General features: G+C 40.4%; 2 protein-coding genes across 10 annotated transcripts; both read left to right on the top strand.

The window, feature by feature from the left end:
- Positions 1–1,391: 1,391 nt before the first annotated feature.
- On the top strand, positions 1,392–15,354 carry LOC148736675 (uncharacterized). 9 transcript variants are annotated; one of them, XM_088748737.1, is made up of 13 exons: positions 1,395–2,894; positions 4,571–4,608; positions 4,803–4,887; positions 5,351–5,406; positions 6,048–6,105; positions 6,792–7,001; positions 7,159–7,344; positions 9,931–10,176; positions 10,380–10,565; positions 10,730–10,996; positions 11,252–11,409; positions 11,760–11,988; positions 13,013–13,449. In XM_088748737.1, exons 4-13 carry the CDS (start codon positions 5,368–5,370, stop codon positions 13,288–13,290), a joined length of 1,857 nt encoding a protein of 618 aa, XP_088604863.1. In that variant the 5' UTR covers positions 1,395–2,894; positions 4,571–4,608; positions 4,803–4,887; positions 5,351–5,367; the 3' UTR covers positions 13,291–13,449. The 9 variants fall into 9 exon arrangements, with proteins under 9 accessions (XP_088604866.1, XP_088604865.1, XP_088604863.1 ...); XM_088748735.1 differs by adding an exon at positions 4,096–4,183 and having other exon boundaries at positions 4,571–4,887; XM_088748736.1 differs by having other exon boundaries at positions 1,395–4,183.
- Positions 15,355–15,356: 2 nt separating this feature from the next.
- Positions 15,357–16,358, top strand: LOC148736674 (melatonin receptor type 1B-B-like). Its single transcript, XM_088748742.1, has one exon. It carries the CDS (start codon positions 15,357–15,359, stop codon positions 16,311–16,313), a length of 957 nt encoding a protein of 318 aa, XP_088604868.1. The 3' UTR covers positions 16,314–16,358.
- Positions 16,359–16,927: the final 569 nt, after the last annotated feature.

Below are 16,927 nucleotides of genomic sequence, written 5' to 3'. Positions count from 1 at the left end.
AAACAAGGCTTCCACCCTTGTCTTTCTTTAATGCATTACATTAACGACGAAATCAGACCTATTCAAAATCGCTAAAAATAAAAAACATTTTTGAGGCAAAAGGACGACTATGCACCACAGGTAAAGTAATTCAACGTTTATTTATCAATGATTTATGTACATACTCAGCAATATATCACTCTAGGTGAGGCAAACAGTAAATTTGGTACATTCACTATAAAACAACGGTCGACTACACAAACAGATTGTATGGGCCCCCTATGCTTAGTGCAGCTTTCTTCCAAGGTATATTCAACTGGCGAACCACTGGATCTACCCTACCACAAGGACAAGGAGCTGAGCGGATAAACTCCGTCGTTCAATAATTCAGACTTTGCTGAATTATTGAATTCGTGTGACCAACTGAACCACTTTTGAGATTAATATATACTCACCTGAAGTATTTGTGTTTCTATTTCCCTCTTTCTTCTAAATGTAATTTCTGCACCTAATGTATATTCCCAGAATTTAAAAAACAAGAACTCCCCAGTAAACTTGAATCTCTTTGGAAATGTCAAACGAAATGCCTCTTTCAGGCTTAGCCCTGTTTCGAACATGAAGTGGATGATAGCAGTTTGTAACTGATCTACTCGAATTTCAGATAGTGCCAAAAATATCTCTGTGCAGGGGACGGATTGTGAGCGTTTCACCATCTTCATCAAATAACCCAGCACTCAAAAGTATCAGCTGCCATTTACCTTTGATATTTGCTTGAGATGTTTTCAACCGTTGAGGTTGACTAGTTATCTCTCTCCTGCAACTACGAAGTGGCAAGTACTCTTTGATGTTGCGATTGTACTTCGAATTGCCACATGATATCGACGAGTGTTTCGAAATCTAGCAAGTTAGACTTGCAGCCATAGAAGAAAATGTTAAGCCAGCATCTGACCCTGTCTTCTACATTATGGAGTAGCAACTTCGTGTATGAATTCAAATGTTTTTACAGCTGAACTGAACTTTCGCGCTTTCCCGCCAAAGCAATCTACATAGGGAAAATCGCAGACCTCTTGGTTCGCGGGCTCGAAGCAAAGATGGTGGTAAGTAGAACACTATCATTACATGTTTGTAAGTCGTAGTTTCTATCGGATTATAAGACGCATGAAGACAATCGAAAAATATATTTTCCGTCCTTCAAGCAAAAGAAATAGTATTTTTGGAGGTGAAAGTTACTTTTAATCGTTCTGATAGCGGGAAAATATTAACGAGACAGGTTATGACTTATCGAGTTACACGACGAAGTAACGTCACTTCGTCGAAGAGAGAAGATTTTTTACTGGGATCACAGCGGGAAAATTATTCCTTTTAGCCTTTCTCAGCCACATAGGTATGTATTTCAAGTGTCATGTTGTGTTTTTAAGCGATAAATTAAGTATCCTGTTCCTTACAGTTTTTGGCAATTTTTAATAAAACGATTGTGTTGGCTCATATTTTGTCATAGTTCCGAGGCTGAAGTGTCCATAATTTCACAATACCCAGACTTTTGAAAGCGTACAACAAAACTCAAGGTTATTCTCTTAACAGAACCTATATTAGATTTGTTGTAAGGTTTGCGAGAAATTTTAGAAATAATTTTAAAAATTAACAAAGATTTAGTAATACATAGACAGGTAAAAACGAACGATATAATATCCCGACGTTTCGGCGACTTCATGACGCCATTATCAAGGGTACGAATGAAAATAAAATTAACAAATGCAAGTTCAAGAGTTACAACTAATTTGCATAGGGGAGGTAGCTACACAAATACTTTAGCACGGATAGAATCCGTTTGCACGTTCAAACTCGGTGTTAATTGTTTGATGTAAAGCATCTCGTTGACAAGACAATCGAATTTGTTCATGCACTTCTTGAGAACTTTGAAACAGCTAAGAAGGTCCTCAGGGACAGCACCTGCGTGGTCGTTGTCGTAGTGCTTGCGTACTGAAGATGACGTGCTCTTATGGCTATCCACGCGGGCATATAAATGCCCACGTGTTTAACCAACATAGCTCCCTGTATCGCACGTCACCTGTGCGATACAGCTCTGCACGTACCCTTGATAATGGCGTCATGAAGTCCCCGAAACGTCGGGATATTACATCGTTCGTTTTTACCTGTCTATATAAATTTTAAAAATGCAACATTTTTCTAGCTTCCAGAAAAACGTTGAACTGTCCTTCGGTTAGTACACGATCACGAGAAGTAAAAAGCCTCAATCTTTCTGGTTTATACGTGTATTCGAAGTTAAATCATTCAGTTAGACCGCCGGCCACTCATTTATCACTCATGTCGTAAATTATTGATGACCGAGACATCTAAACTTCAGGAAATTTCGGCCTTCTATAACAGTAAAAATGATCTCCCGAGGGGGCCCCCTTTGTATACACAAAGAAAAGGAGCTTAGACCCCAATCATTACATATTTGAAAATAGTGCACCCAAGTATACTTACACACAGAATATAATCCAATTCTGTGATCTAGCCTGTAGCACCTTCTGCATAGTTTGCATGATTTTCTTGTGGACAGCCTCTTAAGGTCCCAACTCGCTTTTAAGAACCCTAAATTAGAGAAGAATGGGCCAAAACTGGCCCACAAGGCTACGTAAAACTAAGATAAAGCGGTTTCAACGAAAGGTAATGATTATAACATAAAATAGGTTTAAAATTAGCTCAAAACTGTTTAAACTGCCATTGGTTGAGACTCACTCAATGCTATACCAGATGGTTGCAAGCCCACAATGTTCCTGTCCTCTTATTGGCTTCCTTCAAAGTAAAATTATAATGCTTTGTTTTATACGAAATAATCATCCCTGTCATCTTCTCTCAAATTTGCTTGAAAAGAATCGATTTATAGGCAGAGGGACAAATTGAGAAAGGTATTTAAATTGTTTTTCTGGTAGCGTTCGGATCACTGAAACGTGCTTCATCCTTGTATAATTCTGTTGTTAAGTTGTTGATGACGTTCTGTGTATAAATAATCTTCGCTGGTGATCACCACCAACTTTAACGATGTTATTTTTAAAACTTATTCTGATAACAAGAGAGGAATTATTCAGTTTCATACCTACTTATCTTCTAATTCTGGTCTGGGAGTGGCTTTCATAAACTTTAGGTTATGATTGTGAAATACAATCTTCGCAAGTCGGAGCACCTTTGGCACAATTTTATTGCTGTATGACTTACTTGTAATTAATGCTTGATAATTTAGCGCTACCATTTAGATCTAAGAGATCGCTGGAGTGAAATTATTTTGGCAAGTTAATGTATTTCGCGGAAGCATTTCCTCTTAAAACCATACATTGAAGGAAAAAATTTAGCGCAGGAAAGAAAATTGAAATATTGATATCCTGCAATTTTGTGATGACACCTTTTGTTTTGCCAAGAGACTGACACCCAAAGTACGCTAGTATAGGTAATTATTAAAAGGTCCTTGTTGAAGGTTTTTTCCTATCAGCACCTCCCGATTGATTGAACTATGTTGTATTTCGATTGTTTTGCATCGTAGGCTTTTTAATTCTATCTGCTGTTGGCCACCAAAATTAGTTAAACACTTCTCAGTTGTTGATAACTTTAAAGATTTTGAATGAAATAACAAAAATAGACTCGATACACCCACAAAAACAAAACAAAAGTAAACAAAAAATTAAAAGAAAAACAAAGCGAAATAAAAGCGAAAACAAAACACATAAAGGAATAACAGAACCAGCAAAATTTCAAGAGTTTATGAAGGAACCACATTTTGGCAGCTATATCGGTTAAAACAGTTCAATGACGCTGGCATGACGCCTTGACAAGTTATTGAGCTGAGGCAGTATTCCCTTCGGAGGAAAGCGCGTGTGCTCTTCGACCAATGAGAGCCTCTCTGATTATGCTTCCCCATAAATATTTCAGATCTATATTACTTTTGCCACTGCGGGTAAACATCGCGAGAACAATAGGAATTCTGCTGGATGTGTGTCCAAAAACAGACACTCGTGTCTAAAGTCGGATGCTTTTGTTTGAAATTGGAAGTACTTGTCTTAGAAGGTCTAAGGTGCGCCGGACTGGTTGAAATATGTTGTCTATTGTTTTTTAAAGGTAATTAGAAATTCATACATGGATTAATCATTGATAGTTATACATCAAGAGGGTTCTCAATCCAAAGACGAAGACGTGCAGAATTCCTGTAAGCTTAATACACTCCTTTTATTTTCACTGAGTTTCTAAACCTGGTTACTAAAAAATTAGGCTATGCAAAAGGTATTCAGCACAATCAGAAATTGAAGGAAGTAAGTTCTTAAAGAAATTATGGTGCTACGTCATAGGAGGGAAATACGAGATGGTTTGTTTTTATCAACTGGGTTTGCGGATATAAAGGGTTCCCAAAGCTGATGTTCAAAGCGCTAGCCTTTGTTAGAGCGATGGAACGAGGGATTGACACTCATTAATGGTTGGGTTGTTAAAGCTTTAACATTGAATACTGATTAAGTGTCTAAGACGAATTTAGATGTGCGAAACTTTTTGAAAGGTATATTTTTAAAGAGCTTACAATTTTCTAATTTTCTTGAAAAAGCGAGAGACGAAAGCGTTTACGGATTCTTGCTTAGTATGGTAAGTAACAAGAAGATCTTATAAAAAATTAAAATCAAAATTTCATGCTCTCACAGATGCAGTTTTAATGAGAAAACCGATACACACAGTTATTTGACGATGGACCGGTATTGCGAATTGCATGTCTCAATTTATCATCCAAAAAGATTCTCTATAGCGGAGTTAAATCTTTTTTCTGTTAATTATCATGCAAGGGGTGTTGTCGGCGTTCAAGCAAGCAGTCCACGTTAATCTACAGGTATATCAAATGATGACCAATTCATAGTGGCCTCCATTAACGTAAGTAGATCAGTTTTCTATAGATAATCCATTTATAGGTGTCTTCTTAAAATCATGTTGTCTTACGTAACACTCAATTTTAGGTTTATCTCCTCAGTCAGCATAAAAACATCAAAATTAATCAGTAAAGTTAAGTTACTGGGTAAAAAACTTTGGATGTTGATGAGAATTATTTAAACTAATTCTGGTTTTAAAAAGGCAGAACCGCTAAATGTTGGCGGCGCGTGGCGCTTTCGCATAGCTATTGATAACAATTGTGAAATTAAGAATTTAGGAATTTTGAAAACAATAAAACAAAAGTAAGACTGTAAGAATCACTTAACCAAACCGCCTCGACTATAACAAATGATACTGGCCATTTACACCAATTAGAATTGTTAGATATCCCAGCTAATCCTAGTGGTTAAAACCGCAGGTTTTCCAAGGCTAATTTATCTGCAGTTTTCTTTGGTTGCCATTTTAGAGAAGGCTGAAATTACCATGTTGAGGGAGGCCTTGCTCAAAATGACAAGAGTGTGTGTAAGTACAAAAACTTTTCACTTTTGGAAACAAAGTTCTGTTCCTTTTATAACCCAAAGAAATTATGATGTTTCATTCTTCTAGTCCTTCAAGCAAAACAGTGAGGATTGAGACAAAGTGTATTAGTTAGCTTAGCCTTTCGCAACTGTATTTGGTCACATCTATCCGGCGCACTCCGCCTTGGCTCGACGACGTTCAGCTTTTTTGCCTTGCGTTTACTCATTATATCAACTTATTCATAAATGTAATTTGACATTCAGTCCGAAATTGCCACCAAGGTTGGTCCAAACTTCAGCCAAAGGTACTCTGATTTCCGTTATTTTGAGGATAAAAAACACGGATTTGAAGGGAAATTTGAGTTCAAATCGATGCAAACACTACAATGTGCATTTCCCCTATTTGAGACACGAGACGTTAGGAGTGCTTATGAAAACTTCCTTCCAAATTTTGTGTATGAAAACCGAAACTTTGATGAGAAACTGGCTTTCTCTTGACACAGAAGTTTTGGGCCCATGCCAACTCGTTTGTAAAGTTTTCTGTGATTTTAAGCATGTTACACTCATTTAGAGGAGAATACTTGAAATTCTGAATTCTATAAAAATTTTTATGTGATAAACATATTTTGTGACTTTCAAATACAGGTTATGATACGAACTGGAGTATTGATTTTGTTTTTAAAAACCTCGGAAGTGGCGCCAGGTATGTAAAGACAAAAGGGTTTGGATTTGCAACACTTCGCATGTTGCTGAACAGCGAAAATGCGTCAGATTTCAGTCGAAACTGTTTGCCAGTTTGAACAGGGTACAGTTGCAGTAGGGCGACCCACATGGAAAGTGCCTTCTTCGTTAGAAAAGACGTTTTTGGTCTAGACACAAGCGTGGGACAACAAAGAATTTCTGAGTAGGGATGGAGAATCGAACCTAGCATCTGCTTTTCAAATTTCACTGGCTGTTGAATCATCAGTATAGACAAATCCGATTGTAAGCTGCTTCTAATTGGACTATTTCAATTGGCGAACAGTTTATTTCCGGCAACAGTCAATTTGCTAATAGACAGGTACTCTTAAGATTCAATCGAATTTGATTGTCTGGGTATGAACTGAGCTAGATCCGAAAATGAGTTGGCCCAGGAACGGAGAAAGTAGACAACTTTAAACTTTCGGCCTTCTTCGGCAAGTTGACACCCTGGACTGATAACAGATTTTTCAACTTTAAAAGGATCGTGTACCCTCTAAATCTTGGCCTGAAGAGGGAATGGCGCGAGAAATAACCCTCCCAATGCCAGGCCCCCGTCAGCTAAAAAGTATATTAAATTTTAAGTTATAACCTTAACTTAGAGTTCAAGATTCCATTGTATCAAAGTATTAAATTATCTTTTTACCTCAGCTGACTTGGCATTAAGACAACCGGCTTATATGTCTGGTGACGATGGTTCAGTGGCTGCACTCGCTGTTGAAGGAACAACAGGAAGGTGTGCAGTAACCAGTCTCCTCACAGATCCCTGGTGGCGTGTGGATCTGGGGACGAGCTACACTGTGGATGTGGTAAACATTATTAGCGGTGCAGACGGATTAACTGATTTTGAAATAAGAGTCGGTCAGTGTTCCTTCGCTCCTAGTTGAATTCAATCCTATTACATGGTCTCGCCTCACACATTAACATCTCTGTATTTTACTTATGCAGTGTGCATTTATCGATTCATAAGTAGTTTTGTAGATTTATATTTATTTCTGGCATTTTACACTTTCCTAAGGGGACAATCTCGATAACAGAGGAAATTCAAACCAAAAGTGTGGGGGACTATACACTATGACGTCTTCACAGGAAAAGTCCTTCGAATGCATCCCTGGACTTAGAGGTCGATATGTAAACATCCGAATAGCGGGAAGAAGCAAGAAGCTGAATATCTGTGAGATGTCCGTGAATCCTAATCCAACAGGTGAATAAACTGCCATGGATAAGTGAAGACAGGTAGCTGTAAGATAGGGAGGTGGGCAATTAGGCTGGTATCTATATGGGAATGTGTGTAAGTAGGAAAAGGGGGTAGGTAGGTAGGTAGGTGGACAACTGACAAGGGTTGTGGCTATTTGAGAATGCAGGTAAGTGGGTATGAAGATGTGTACGTAGGTAGACAACAAAGCTGGTGGCTATACGAGAATGTAGGTAGGTGGATATGGAGGTGGCTGGTGACTATATGAGAATGTACGTAGGTGGGTATGGAGGTGGCTGGTGACTAGTGGCTATACGAGAATGTAGGTAGGTGGGTATGGTGGTGGCTGGTGGCTGGTGGCTGGTGGCTATATGAGAATGTAGGTAGGTAGGTAGGTAGGTATGGAGGAGGCTGGTGACTGGTGGCTATACGAGAATGTAGGTAGGTGGTAGGGAGGTGGCTGGTGGCTGGTGGCTATATGAGAATATAGGTAAATAGGTAGGGAGGCGGCTGGTGGCTGGTGGCTATATGAGAATGTAGGTAGGTTGGTATGGAGGTGGCAGGTTACTGGTGGCTATATGAGAATGTAGGTAGGTAGGTATGGAGGTGGCAGGTGACTGGTGGCTATATGAAAATGTAGGTAGGTGGGTATGGAGGTAGGAGGTGACTATATGAGAATGCAGGTAGGTGGGTATGGAGGTGGCAGGTGACTAGTGGGTATATGAGAATGTAGGTAGGTGGGTATGGAGGTGGCAGGTGACTATATGAGAATGTAGGTAGATGGGTATGGAGGTGGCAGGTGACTGGGGGCTATATGAGAATGTAGGTAAGTGGGTATGGAGGGGGCAGGTGACTGGTGGCTATATGAGAATATAGGTAGCTGGGTATGGATGTGGCAGGTGACTATATGAGAATGTAGGTAGGTATGGAGGTGGCAGGTGACTGGTGGCTATATGAGAATGTAGGTAGGTGGGTATGGAGGTGGCAGGTGACTGGTGGCTATTTGACAATGTAGGTAGGTGGGTATGGAGGTGGCTGGTGGCTATATGAGAATGTAGGTAGGTGGGTATGGAGGTGGCTGGTGGCTATAAGAGAATGTAGGTAGGTGGGTACGGAGGTCGCTGGTGGCTATATCAGAATGTAGGTAGGTGGGTATGGGGGTGGCAGGTGACTGGTGGCTATACGAGAATGTAGGTAGGTGGGTATGGAGGTGGCTGGTGGCTGGTGGTTATATAAGAATGTAGGTAGGTGGGTATGGAGGTGGCTCGTGGCTGGTGGCTATACGAGAATGTAGGTAGGTGGGTATGGAGTTGGCTGGGGGCTAGTGGCTATATGAAAATGTAGGTAGGTGGGTATGGAGGTGGCTGGTGGCTATATGAGAATGTAGGTAGGTAGGTATAGAGGTGGCAGGTGACTGGTGGCTATATGAGAATGTAGGTAGGTGGGTATGGAGGTGGCAGGTGACTGGTGGTTATATGAGAATGTAGGTAGATGGGTATGGAGGTGGCAGGTGACTAGCGGCTATATGAGAATGTAGGTAGGTGGGTATGGAGGTGGCTGGTGGCTATATGAGAATGTAGGTAGGTGGGTATGGAGGTGGCAGGTGACTGGTGGCTATTTGACAATGTAGGTAGGTGGGTATGGAGGTAGCTGGTGGCTATATGAGAATGTAGGTAGGTGGGTATGGAGGTGGCAGGTGACTGGTGGCTATTTGACAATGTACGTAGGTGGGTATGGAGGTGGCTGGTGGCTATATGAGAATGTAGGTAGGTGGGTATGGAGGTGGCTGGTGGCTATACAAGAATGTAGGTAGTTGGGTATGGAGTTGGCTGGTGGCTATATGAAAATGTAGGTAGGTGGGTATGGAGATGGCTGGTGGCTATATGGGAATGTAGGTAGGTAGGTACGGAGGTGGCAGGTGACTGGTGGCTATATGAGAATGTAGGTAGGTGGGTATGGAGGTGGCAGGTGACTGGTGGCTCTATGAGAATGTAGGTAGATGGGTATGGAGGTGGCAGGTGACTGGTGGCTATATGAGAATTTAGGTAGGTGGCTATGGAGGTGGCAAGTGACTATATGAGAATGTAGGTAGATGGGTATGGAGGTGGCAGGTGACTGGTGGCTATATGAGAATGTAGGTAGGTGGGTAAAATGATAAGGAAGGTAGATGAATAGAAAAGCCGGTTGGTGAGCAGGTGTGCATCCAGTTAAGTAAGACAACATGGTAGAGAGAAAGAAAGTTAAAAATGGCGCAAGAAGGAATGCAAGTTGTGAGGTAAGGGTGTTGCCAGAGATGTTGCTTGTTGGTTGATTGAAGAGAAAGGTCAGTAGCCGTTTACAGAGTGAGAGGAGGGAGTAGCAATCATGAGGATGGGGGAAAATATGTAGTCTTAAAGCATTATTTTGGTATATTGGTTGCCTTTTCTCTTACCAAGATCTTACTGTGTAACTGTATCCGCTCGGCCGTAAAAGGTCTGGGTAGGAGAACATCGGATTCCCTTAGTTTACTTTGAGAATTGCCGGAACCATAACTAGTTGACTCATAGCACTCTTTGTTTGTTTGTCTCTGTTTTGCTTTGTTTTGTTCTTTATTAGTAAACATTGCCGCGGGTCAATCAGCATCACAGTCCTCCAAGAGAGCGAATGGTTCTCCAGAGCGTGCAGTGGATAGAAATCTTGAGAGTCGCTATCATGAGTTAAGTTGTAGTCATACATCACCAGAAAATGGTCCCTGGTGGCGAGTGGATCTGGGATCAAGTCAGCCTGTGTCAGAGGTCTTCATAGTCAACAGGGTAGACGAGTGTTGTATGAATAGGCTCTACAACATAGAGATTCATGTGGGTAAGCTGAATGCTCACGTTAGATAAAATAAGCTTTTCTCTTTCCTTAAGTTTAGTTCCAAGTCTCTCGTGCGATATAAACTTTATTTTTCCATTTTGAAAAGCTATGGTCTCAACCTTAATGTATCAGAGCCCTTCAAGAATATCCAAGTTCTTGACTGCAACGAAAAACGCAGGGCTCTCACTTACGTTTTTCCCCCGTAGGAAACGGCTTGGAGGATTATGGCAACTCAAATCCAAGGTGTGGTGGGTTATACTCGATGGCCACTTTACACAAAGCTTCGTTTTATTGCAAACCGAGGAAAACAGGACGATATGTAAATATTAGACTTAACGGAACTGGAATGATCCTAACATTATGTGAAGTAGAGGTTTATTCTGAAAGTAGAGGTAAGGTATAAACGAAGTCAATTTCGTTCTTTTTTCTACTTCATTCATTCCTTTATTCATTCTTTCATTCAAGAGAGAGGGGGGGAAGAGGGGAATTTACATTTTTTGTCCCTTGCTAGTGACAAGACGGATTTCATCTTTCTTTGACATCTCTTTCATTCTAGCTCTTCTGAAGAACAAGCCAGTGGAGCAGACAGTAAAGGACGCTTATGATAAAAGTTCCATAACTTTGGTCTGTCCAGAGCCTTTCGGCTACCCTGAACCGTTTGTAGCCTGGGTCAGAGATGGCGTCGTCCTTCAAAACAGCACCTCCGACCTGACACTGAATCTGTCAATTATTGCACCTTGGAATAATACCACGTGGACAATTGACTGTGTGGCCAATAACAAACATGGCACTGATTTTCACAGATTTGTATTGAATTTGCACAGTAAGTAAAAGAACCGGACAGTTCTCTGATCAATTTTTAGGTAGCACTTCGGTAACAATTATGACGCTTAGAATTTAAACCTTTTTCTACTGGGTGACTCGGTGGTCTAATAGTCAGTGCTCTGGATTCCGGGCCGAAGGGTCTGGGCTCGAAGGCTGGCCGGCCTAGTGTGTCATGTTCTTGGACAAGGCGTATACAGCTGATTCAGTCATAACCAAACAATTTAAAAAGGACGTCCACTTGATTTTATTCAAGGTAAATACTCGATGTGCACAGAGTACAAAGACTTAGCTGATGGGACAAGGTCAGCTTCCCATGTGATACATAACCAAGTGTCAGCTCAAAATGACAGTGGCATAGATGAACGAACATGGTATCGCTTTGTTGATAAGACCACATGGAGCCCAATGCAGGTTTGATCTTAAGTTTATGAAATGCATTGGTTCAGGAGCGTCAAAGCGAAATACAAAGTGTGTATAGAGGGGGGAGGGAAGCGGTAGGGCAGAGAGTCAAGAGTTATAGTGTTTGCCTTCTGTCGTTTAATGTTTCAGAGGTCAGAGTAAGATGGGGTAATATGTCTTTGCATGCTGGAGCCCACTCTATGAAGTTGGTAATATAAGCATCTAAAATTAAAACGTACTTTATGGTATGTGGAAGTCTCAAACATAACGTTCTTCAAAATCGAAAAAAGGAGCTCCTAATTCCCGTTCCAAAGTAAAGAAATCCAACTAACTGAGAAGCCTTGTAACATATTTCTCGCTAGCTACCAGGCTCCTGCACGGAACCCTGGGCATGTGGAACCCAGTCCTCAGGTTGGCTTCGTGGGGGGCACCCATCTATGGAGGAGGGTGTTGTGCTCCGAACTGTTTGCTTTAGTTGGAACAGCAATTGCTGCTTTGCAGAATTGAAGGCGCAAGTCAGGAAATGCTATGGATATTATGTCTACAAACTTCAGCCGACACCTTCCGAGGTGAAAACAAGATATTGCGTTGGTAAGTAATCCACTGGTTTCTCTGAATCGGTTTACAACAAGCTGGTGAATGCCATTATTGGAAAGTGTTTTTCGATTTTTTCAAACGTTTCTTAATTCGTTTTCGTGCCCAGTCTGTTGCAGGCGTTGAGTTGGTGAACGCAATAGTAAAACTAAAGGCACAATAGCAGCGTCCGCGCGATTGAAGTGGGAGGCTTGGGTCGAGTCAAATAGGGAGGAAGGCTACGCGACTCGACCCAAGCCTCCCACTTTTTGCGCTCCGTCTCTACTGTCGCGCTGCTAATTTCACTATTGCGCTCCGTTTTACTAACTGAAGGTCTGGGACCGGCTGGGTTTGAACTCCATGAGGAAGTGCATGATCATACGAAATCAACAGTGCATGCAATTAACCTTTCCTTAACGTACACATCCTGAAACGAATACATCAGGTCATTTAATCTTGTGCTTAGATCCTTCATCCACTGCCTAGACGTCGAGGCCTGGTTACTAGTCACGGATCCGCGGTGTCTGAAAATGCTTCTGTAGCGTTTGTTCCGATTTGATTAAATACCTCAGCTACTAGATAACCTGTATTTTATTGGTCAGCATTTCCCTTACCGCAGTCATGTGATTATCCATATGCATATCATTTTATCTAATTAGGTTCATCGCACTCCAATAAAACAAATGTGCAAAGCACTTGGTCTGATTCACATATTACTCCATAGTCATATCGAACCCCAACACACAACAGTTTCTTTCGCTGGAGAGGCTGTGATTGAAATTTTTTGATATCATCGTTCTCCTGCTCATTAGCTGTTTGGATGATGGCCTCTTCTCCATCATTTTGTTCACTGATTTAAATCTGATAAACCCTGACCGAAACAGATTTCTCCTGACTACCAATTGACTGTAAATGAGAAATCTGGAAAACACTACGAAGAAAATTAAAACAATATAAAAGAAGTCAGTTTTTATTGAGCCACCTTAATACCTTATGAAGGCAATGTGCCACATTTGATATCCTATTTAAACTCAAATCTTAGAAAAATCGGCGATCCATTACGAGGACGCTCTCTTCTATCTCCCCGTGTCAAAAGCCGGCGTTCCTTTAGCATTGACGGGTCACATGATTCATTTGGAATATCACGTGACCTCTTCGTGGAAGTGTATGGCCTACTGCCTCGTAGAGATGACGTGTGTGTCATTCACCTACCTCTCCCAGAATAGCACATGTGAGCTTAACAACGGGACTGGATCCAGTAGCCAGGAAGGCTTGAGACAGAGGCCTGGGACTGAGTATTACGAGAAAATGAACTTGTAAGAGTGTTGCTGCACAGGGGACCCATACAGTCTGTTTGTGTAGCCGACCGTTGTTTTATAGTGAATGTACCAGATTTACAGTTTGCCTCACCTAGAGTGATATATATCTGACTATGTACAAAAATCATTGATAAATAAACGTTGAATTACTTTACCGGTGGCGCATAGTCGTCCTTTTGCCTCAAAAATAGTTTTTTTTTTTAGCGATTTTGAATAAGTCTGATTTCGTCGTTAATGTAATGCATTTAAAGAAATCAGACTTATTCAAAATCGCTGAAAAAAAAAACATTTTTTTGAGGCAAAAGGACGACTATGCACCACAGGTAAGGTAATTCAACGTTTACTTATCAATGATTTATGTACATATAGTCAGCAATATATCACTATAGGTGAGGCAAACGGTAAATCTGGTACATTCACTATAAAACAACGGTTGGCTACACAGACAGATTTTATGGGCTCCCTGTGGTTGCTGTTGAGTTATCGTTCGAGATGCTGAATTACGTACACAGTGATTTGTGAAAGGGACATCGATGTTGTTTTTTTTTTCATACCATTTGTAACGATTTAGACACGTGTACGTGTAAAATCGAAATCTACTTGACTTAACTTTTTCAACAATAGACGTTTCAGTCACATATGCAACGTTTTCTTGTAAAATACTAATAATATATACATCTGAGTATTTATATCATTTTCGCTCTCCTACACTTTTGGTAACAATAGCTGTAACTCTAAGTAGTCCGGTAGTATGAGGTGATGCACGCGTGTTATATTTTGTCAGACTGATACGTCTTTGATTAGATGAGTGGTGAAATTGACCTGTAAATAGACTGAGTAATTTCTCTCCGCTTATGGTAAGTAGTAAAGCAATATTTTTAAGATGATTTGTCATTTACATATGCCGGTTACCAGCTAAAATTTCCATTTACCAACCAAGCGACTGAAACGAGCACAAGCGAGATCGCCAAGCCAACCAAGGCTCTTAGTTCGATTTCCGCCATTTTCCAGAAATAGTTATATAACTTCACCTGGGGAAATACAATTACACGTGAGCTAGAGCACGCGAGTAACAGCTGGTTTTGAGGTATTGACTGAACGACAATTCAACGATGCAACTCCTGCGTCACCCGGGATGTTAACAGGTCTTCACAGCGAGAATGAGCCCAAAGAAAAACAAGCAATTATAGTGCTTCATTATGAGATTAACCTCCGCAGCCGAAAAAAAAAAACAAAACAAAACAAAAATTGAATCGTCTTGTCTAGAAATGGTTATTTTGCGGCGAAGGACTGCAATTAAAATGGAAAACTTTGACCCTTTCATCTAATTTAGTGCAAGCCATTGTTTTCTCTCATTGAGACTTTTGTTCAAGAAGGTTTTTCTTTACGTTTTAGAATTGCCGTTTTAGAAAAGGCGAGTTTGGCCTGGACCTAATTAGACATCGGTTATTCTTAGTCAAATCGTGGGTGGAAGAGCTCTGAAGAGCGAAACGAAGCCTAAAATTTGTCTGTCATCCTTTCATTTCAATTCTACTTCAAAATCATTTTTTTTCCGCGCCAAAACGTGTTTGGTTAAATCTTTGTCCAGTAGTGTTGCGTGACGCAGATTTTTACTCCAGCATTGTCTCACGTTCCGCGTCAATGCCTCAGTTTTCCTTTTCTTCCGCGAAGGGCCACGCGCACGGCCTCCTTCTAGCCGTGATTACGCATTTCCTGTCACTCATTATTAAACCACTAGTTTCCTTGAGAAAATTCTAGAAAAGATCAGAAGCATTAAACTGATAGCAAAGGCCACCCTTCAGTCGCGTTGGAGATAACGGATGCTACAGAATTATTTGACTCGGTAACAGTAAATCAAAGGTGACGGTTCGAGAACACCTCGGAGAAAGAAACTGAATAAGGGTGCAGTGATGCATGAAAACAATTGCTTCGTTAAGACACTGAAATGCAAATTTCTGCTCTTTTAAGTAGGATGTTTACCCCGCCCACAAACTTGATATTAAGGAAATTCAAAGACAGACACATCAACTTCCACTCGTTTGCAGTGGCTTTGGGTCACGATCAAAGATGTCAAATATTTCTTTGGAGACTGAACCAGAAAATACGTTGGGATCGCGGAATTTGGCCCAAAAAGTCGTCGAAATCTGCTTGCTCTTCATCATCAATGTATTATCTCTCGGAGGAAATGTGTTGGTTTGTATAACAATCTACAGAAAGCAAGTTCTGCGGACGATAACAAACATGTTCATCGTTACACTGTGTGTGACAGATATTTTGCTCGCGTCAATTGCCATGCCTCTCACTCTGGGAGCTTTAATTATGGACCACTGGCCATTTGGTGAATTAGCTTGTCAAATTCAAGGATTTAGTATTCACTTGTTGGTTTTCCAGTCGCTTCAAATCATAACTTTAACAGCGTCAAATCGAAACTTAAACGTGGTTCGTCCGCGTTTATACAAAAGATTTTTTACGAAGCAGAAAACTTTACTTATCATTGTCGCTGTCAGCCTCTTCACAGCTGTCATGATGGGAACTCTGGTTATTTCACTCTCGTCACGATATGTTTTCCACCCTGCAAAAGCTATTTGTGTTATGACTTTCCCCACCATCGAACACAGTCTTCTCTTCACGATTATCTTCAGTATTTTCTTCGTGATCATCCCCGCTGTTGTCATCCTTACGTGTTACGCCCGAGTTTTACGCACAATTCGCACTCACCGCCGAGAATATGAAACCACGCGAGGGGAACACGATTCAAGATCGATTTTGAGCAGGGAGGAAGTTAAACTATCCAAGATTGTTTTCATCATCATTTTAGGGTTTTCGTTATGTTGGGTACCATGCGTTATTATAGATATTGTCGATACAACAAGAACTAAGTGGTTTCCCCGCGAAGTGTACTTATTTTACACCTTTCTAGCCTACACCAGCGCAGTGTTAAACCCCTGGATATACGGTTTTATGAACAAAATGGTTCGCAAAGAAATGTACTTTTTATTAACGTTGTGTAGACTTCGTACTTGAAAATGAAAATTTTTGTAGATGATTAAAAATTTGAATTTTTTTTTTTTGCTTAAATGCAAATACAACATTTTAAAAATATATACTTACGCAATTTTATAAATATTTGATTGCCTATTAAAAACCAAATGTTTATGAGAGTTTCGCCAACACCCCATAATCAGAAGTGAAAATTGATGGAATGCCGCAGGCGAATTATTTAAACAAAATCTTAAGGAGAAAAAAAAATTAAAAAATGAAGTTAGCTATAAAAAAAAAAAATATGTGGTTCGCGTGAGTATTCATAAATAGACATCAATCTTAAGTAAGATTGACATCCTATCTCTGCCATATCATTTTTAATCAGGAGAGCTATCTTACCGTAGATTAGTATTGCACCGTTAATAAGGTAGAAAACAATTCTTACTCATTCACCTCCTCCGGTGATAAGAAAAAAAGAAAAAAATAATAACAACCTGCTAAGAGCCAGGCGAAGCGAGAGTAGTGAATATCAATTAATTGTCACTACACGAAAGCGATCCTATTATTTTGCTGAGAAATTTAGATTTGTCAAGAACTTACTCCCAAGACGAGACGGATTTCTTATCTCTTAAGTGAATCATTCCTGAAAGACTCGA

This window comes from Stylophora pistillata, chromosome 2 (assembly GCF_964205215.1).
Source record: "Stylophora pistillata chromosome 2, jaStyPist1.2, whole genome shotgun sequence".
NCBI lineage: Eukaryota > Metazoa > Cnidaria > Anthozoa > Scleractinia > Pocilloporidae > Stylophora > Stylophora pistillata.
This window is presented reverse-complemented; position numbering and strand designations above follow the sequence as displayed.

Excerpts from the sequence above, each read along its gene's own strand:
- LOC148736675 (XM_088748738.1), top strand. The coding sequence starts at position 5,368 with ATGTTGAGGGAGGCCTTGCTCAAAATGACAAGAGTGTGT. Across the intron at positions 7,002-7,158 it reads TGATTTTGAAATAAGAGTCG|GGGACAATCTCGATAACAGA; the intron begins GTCAGTGTTCCT and ends CACTTTCCTAAG. Across the intron at positions 11,410-11,759 it reads CCACATGGAGCCCAATGCAG|CTACCAGGCTCCTGCACGGA; the intron begins GTTTGATCTTAA and ends ATTTCTCGCTAG.
- LOC148736674 (XM_088748742.1), top strand. The coding sequence starts at position 15,357 with ATGTCAAATATTTCTTTGGAGACTGAACCAGAAAATACGTTGGGATCG.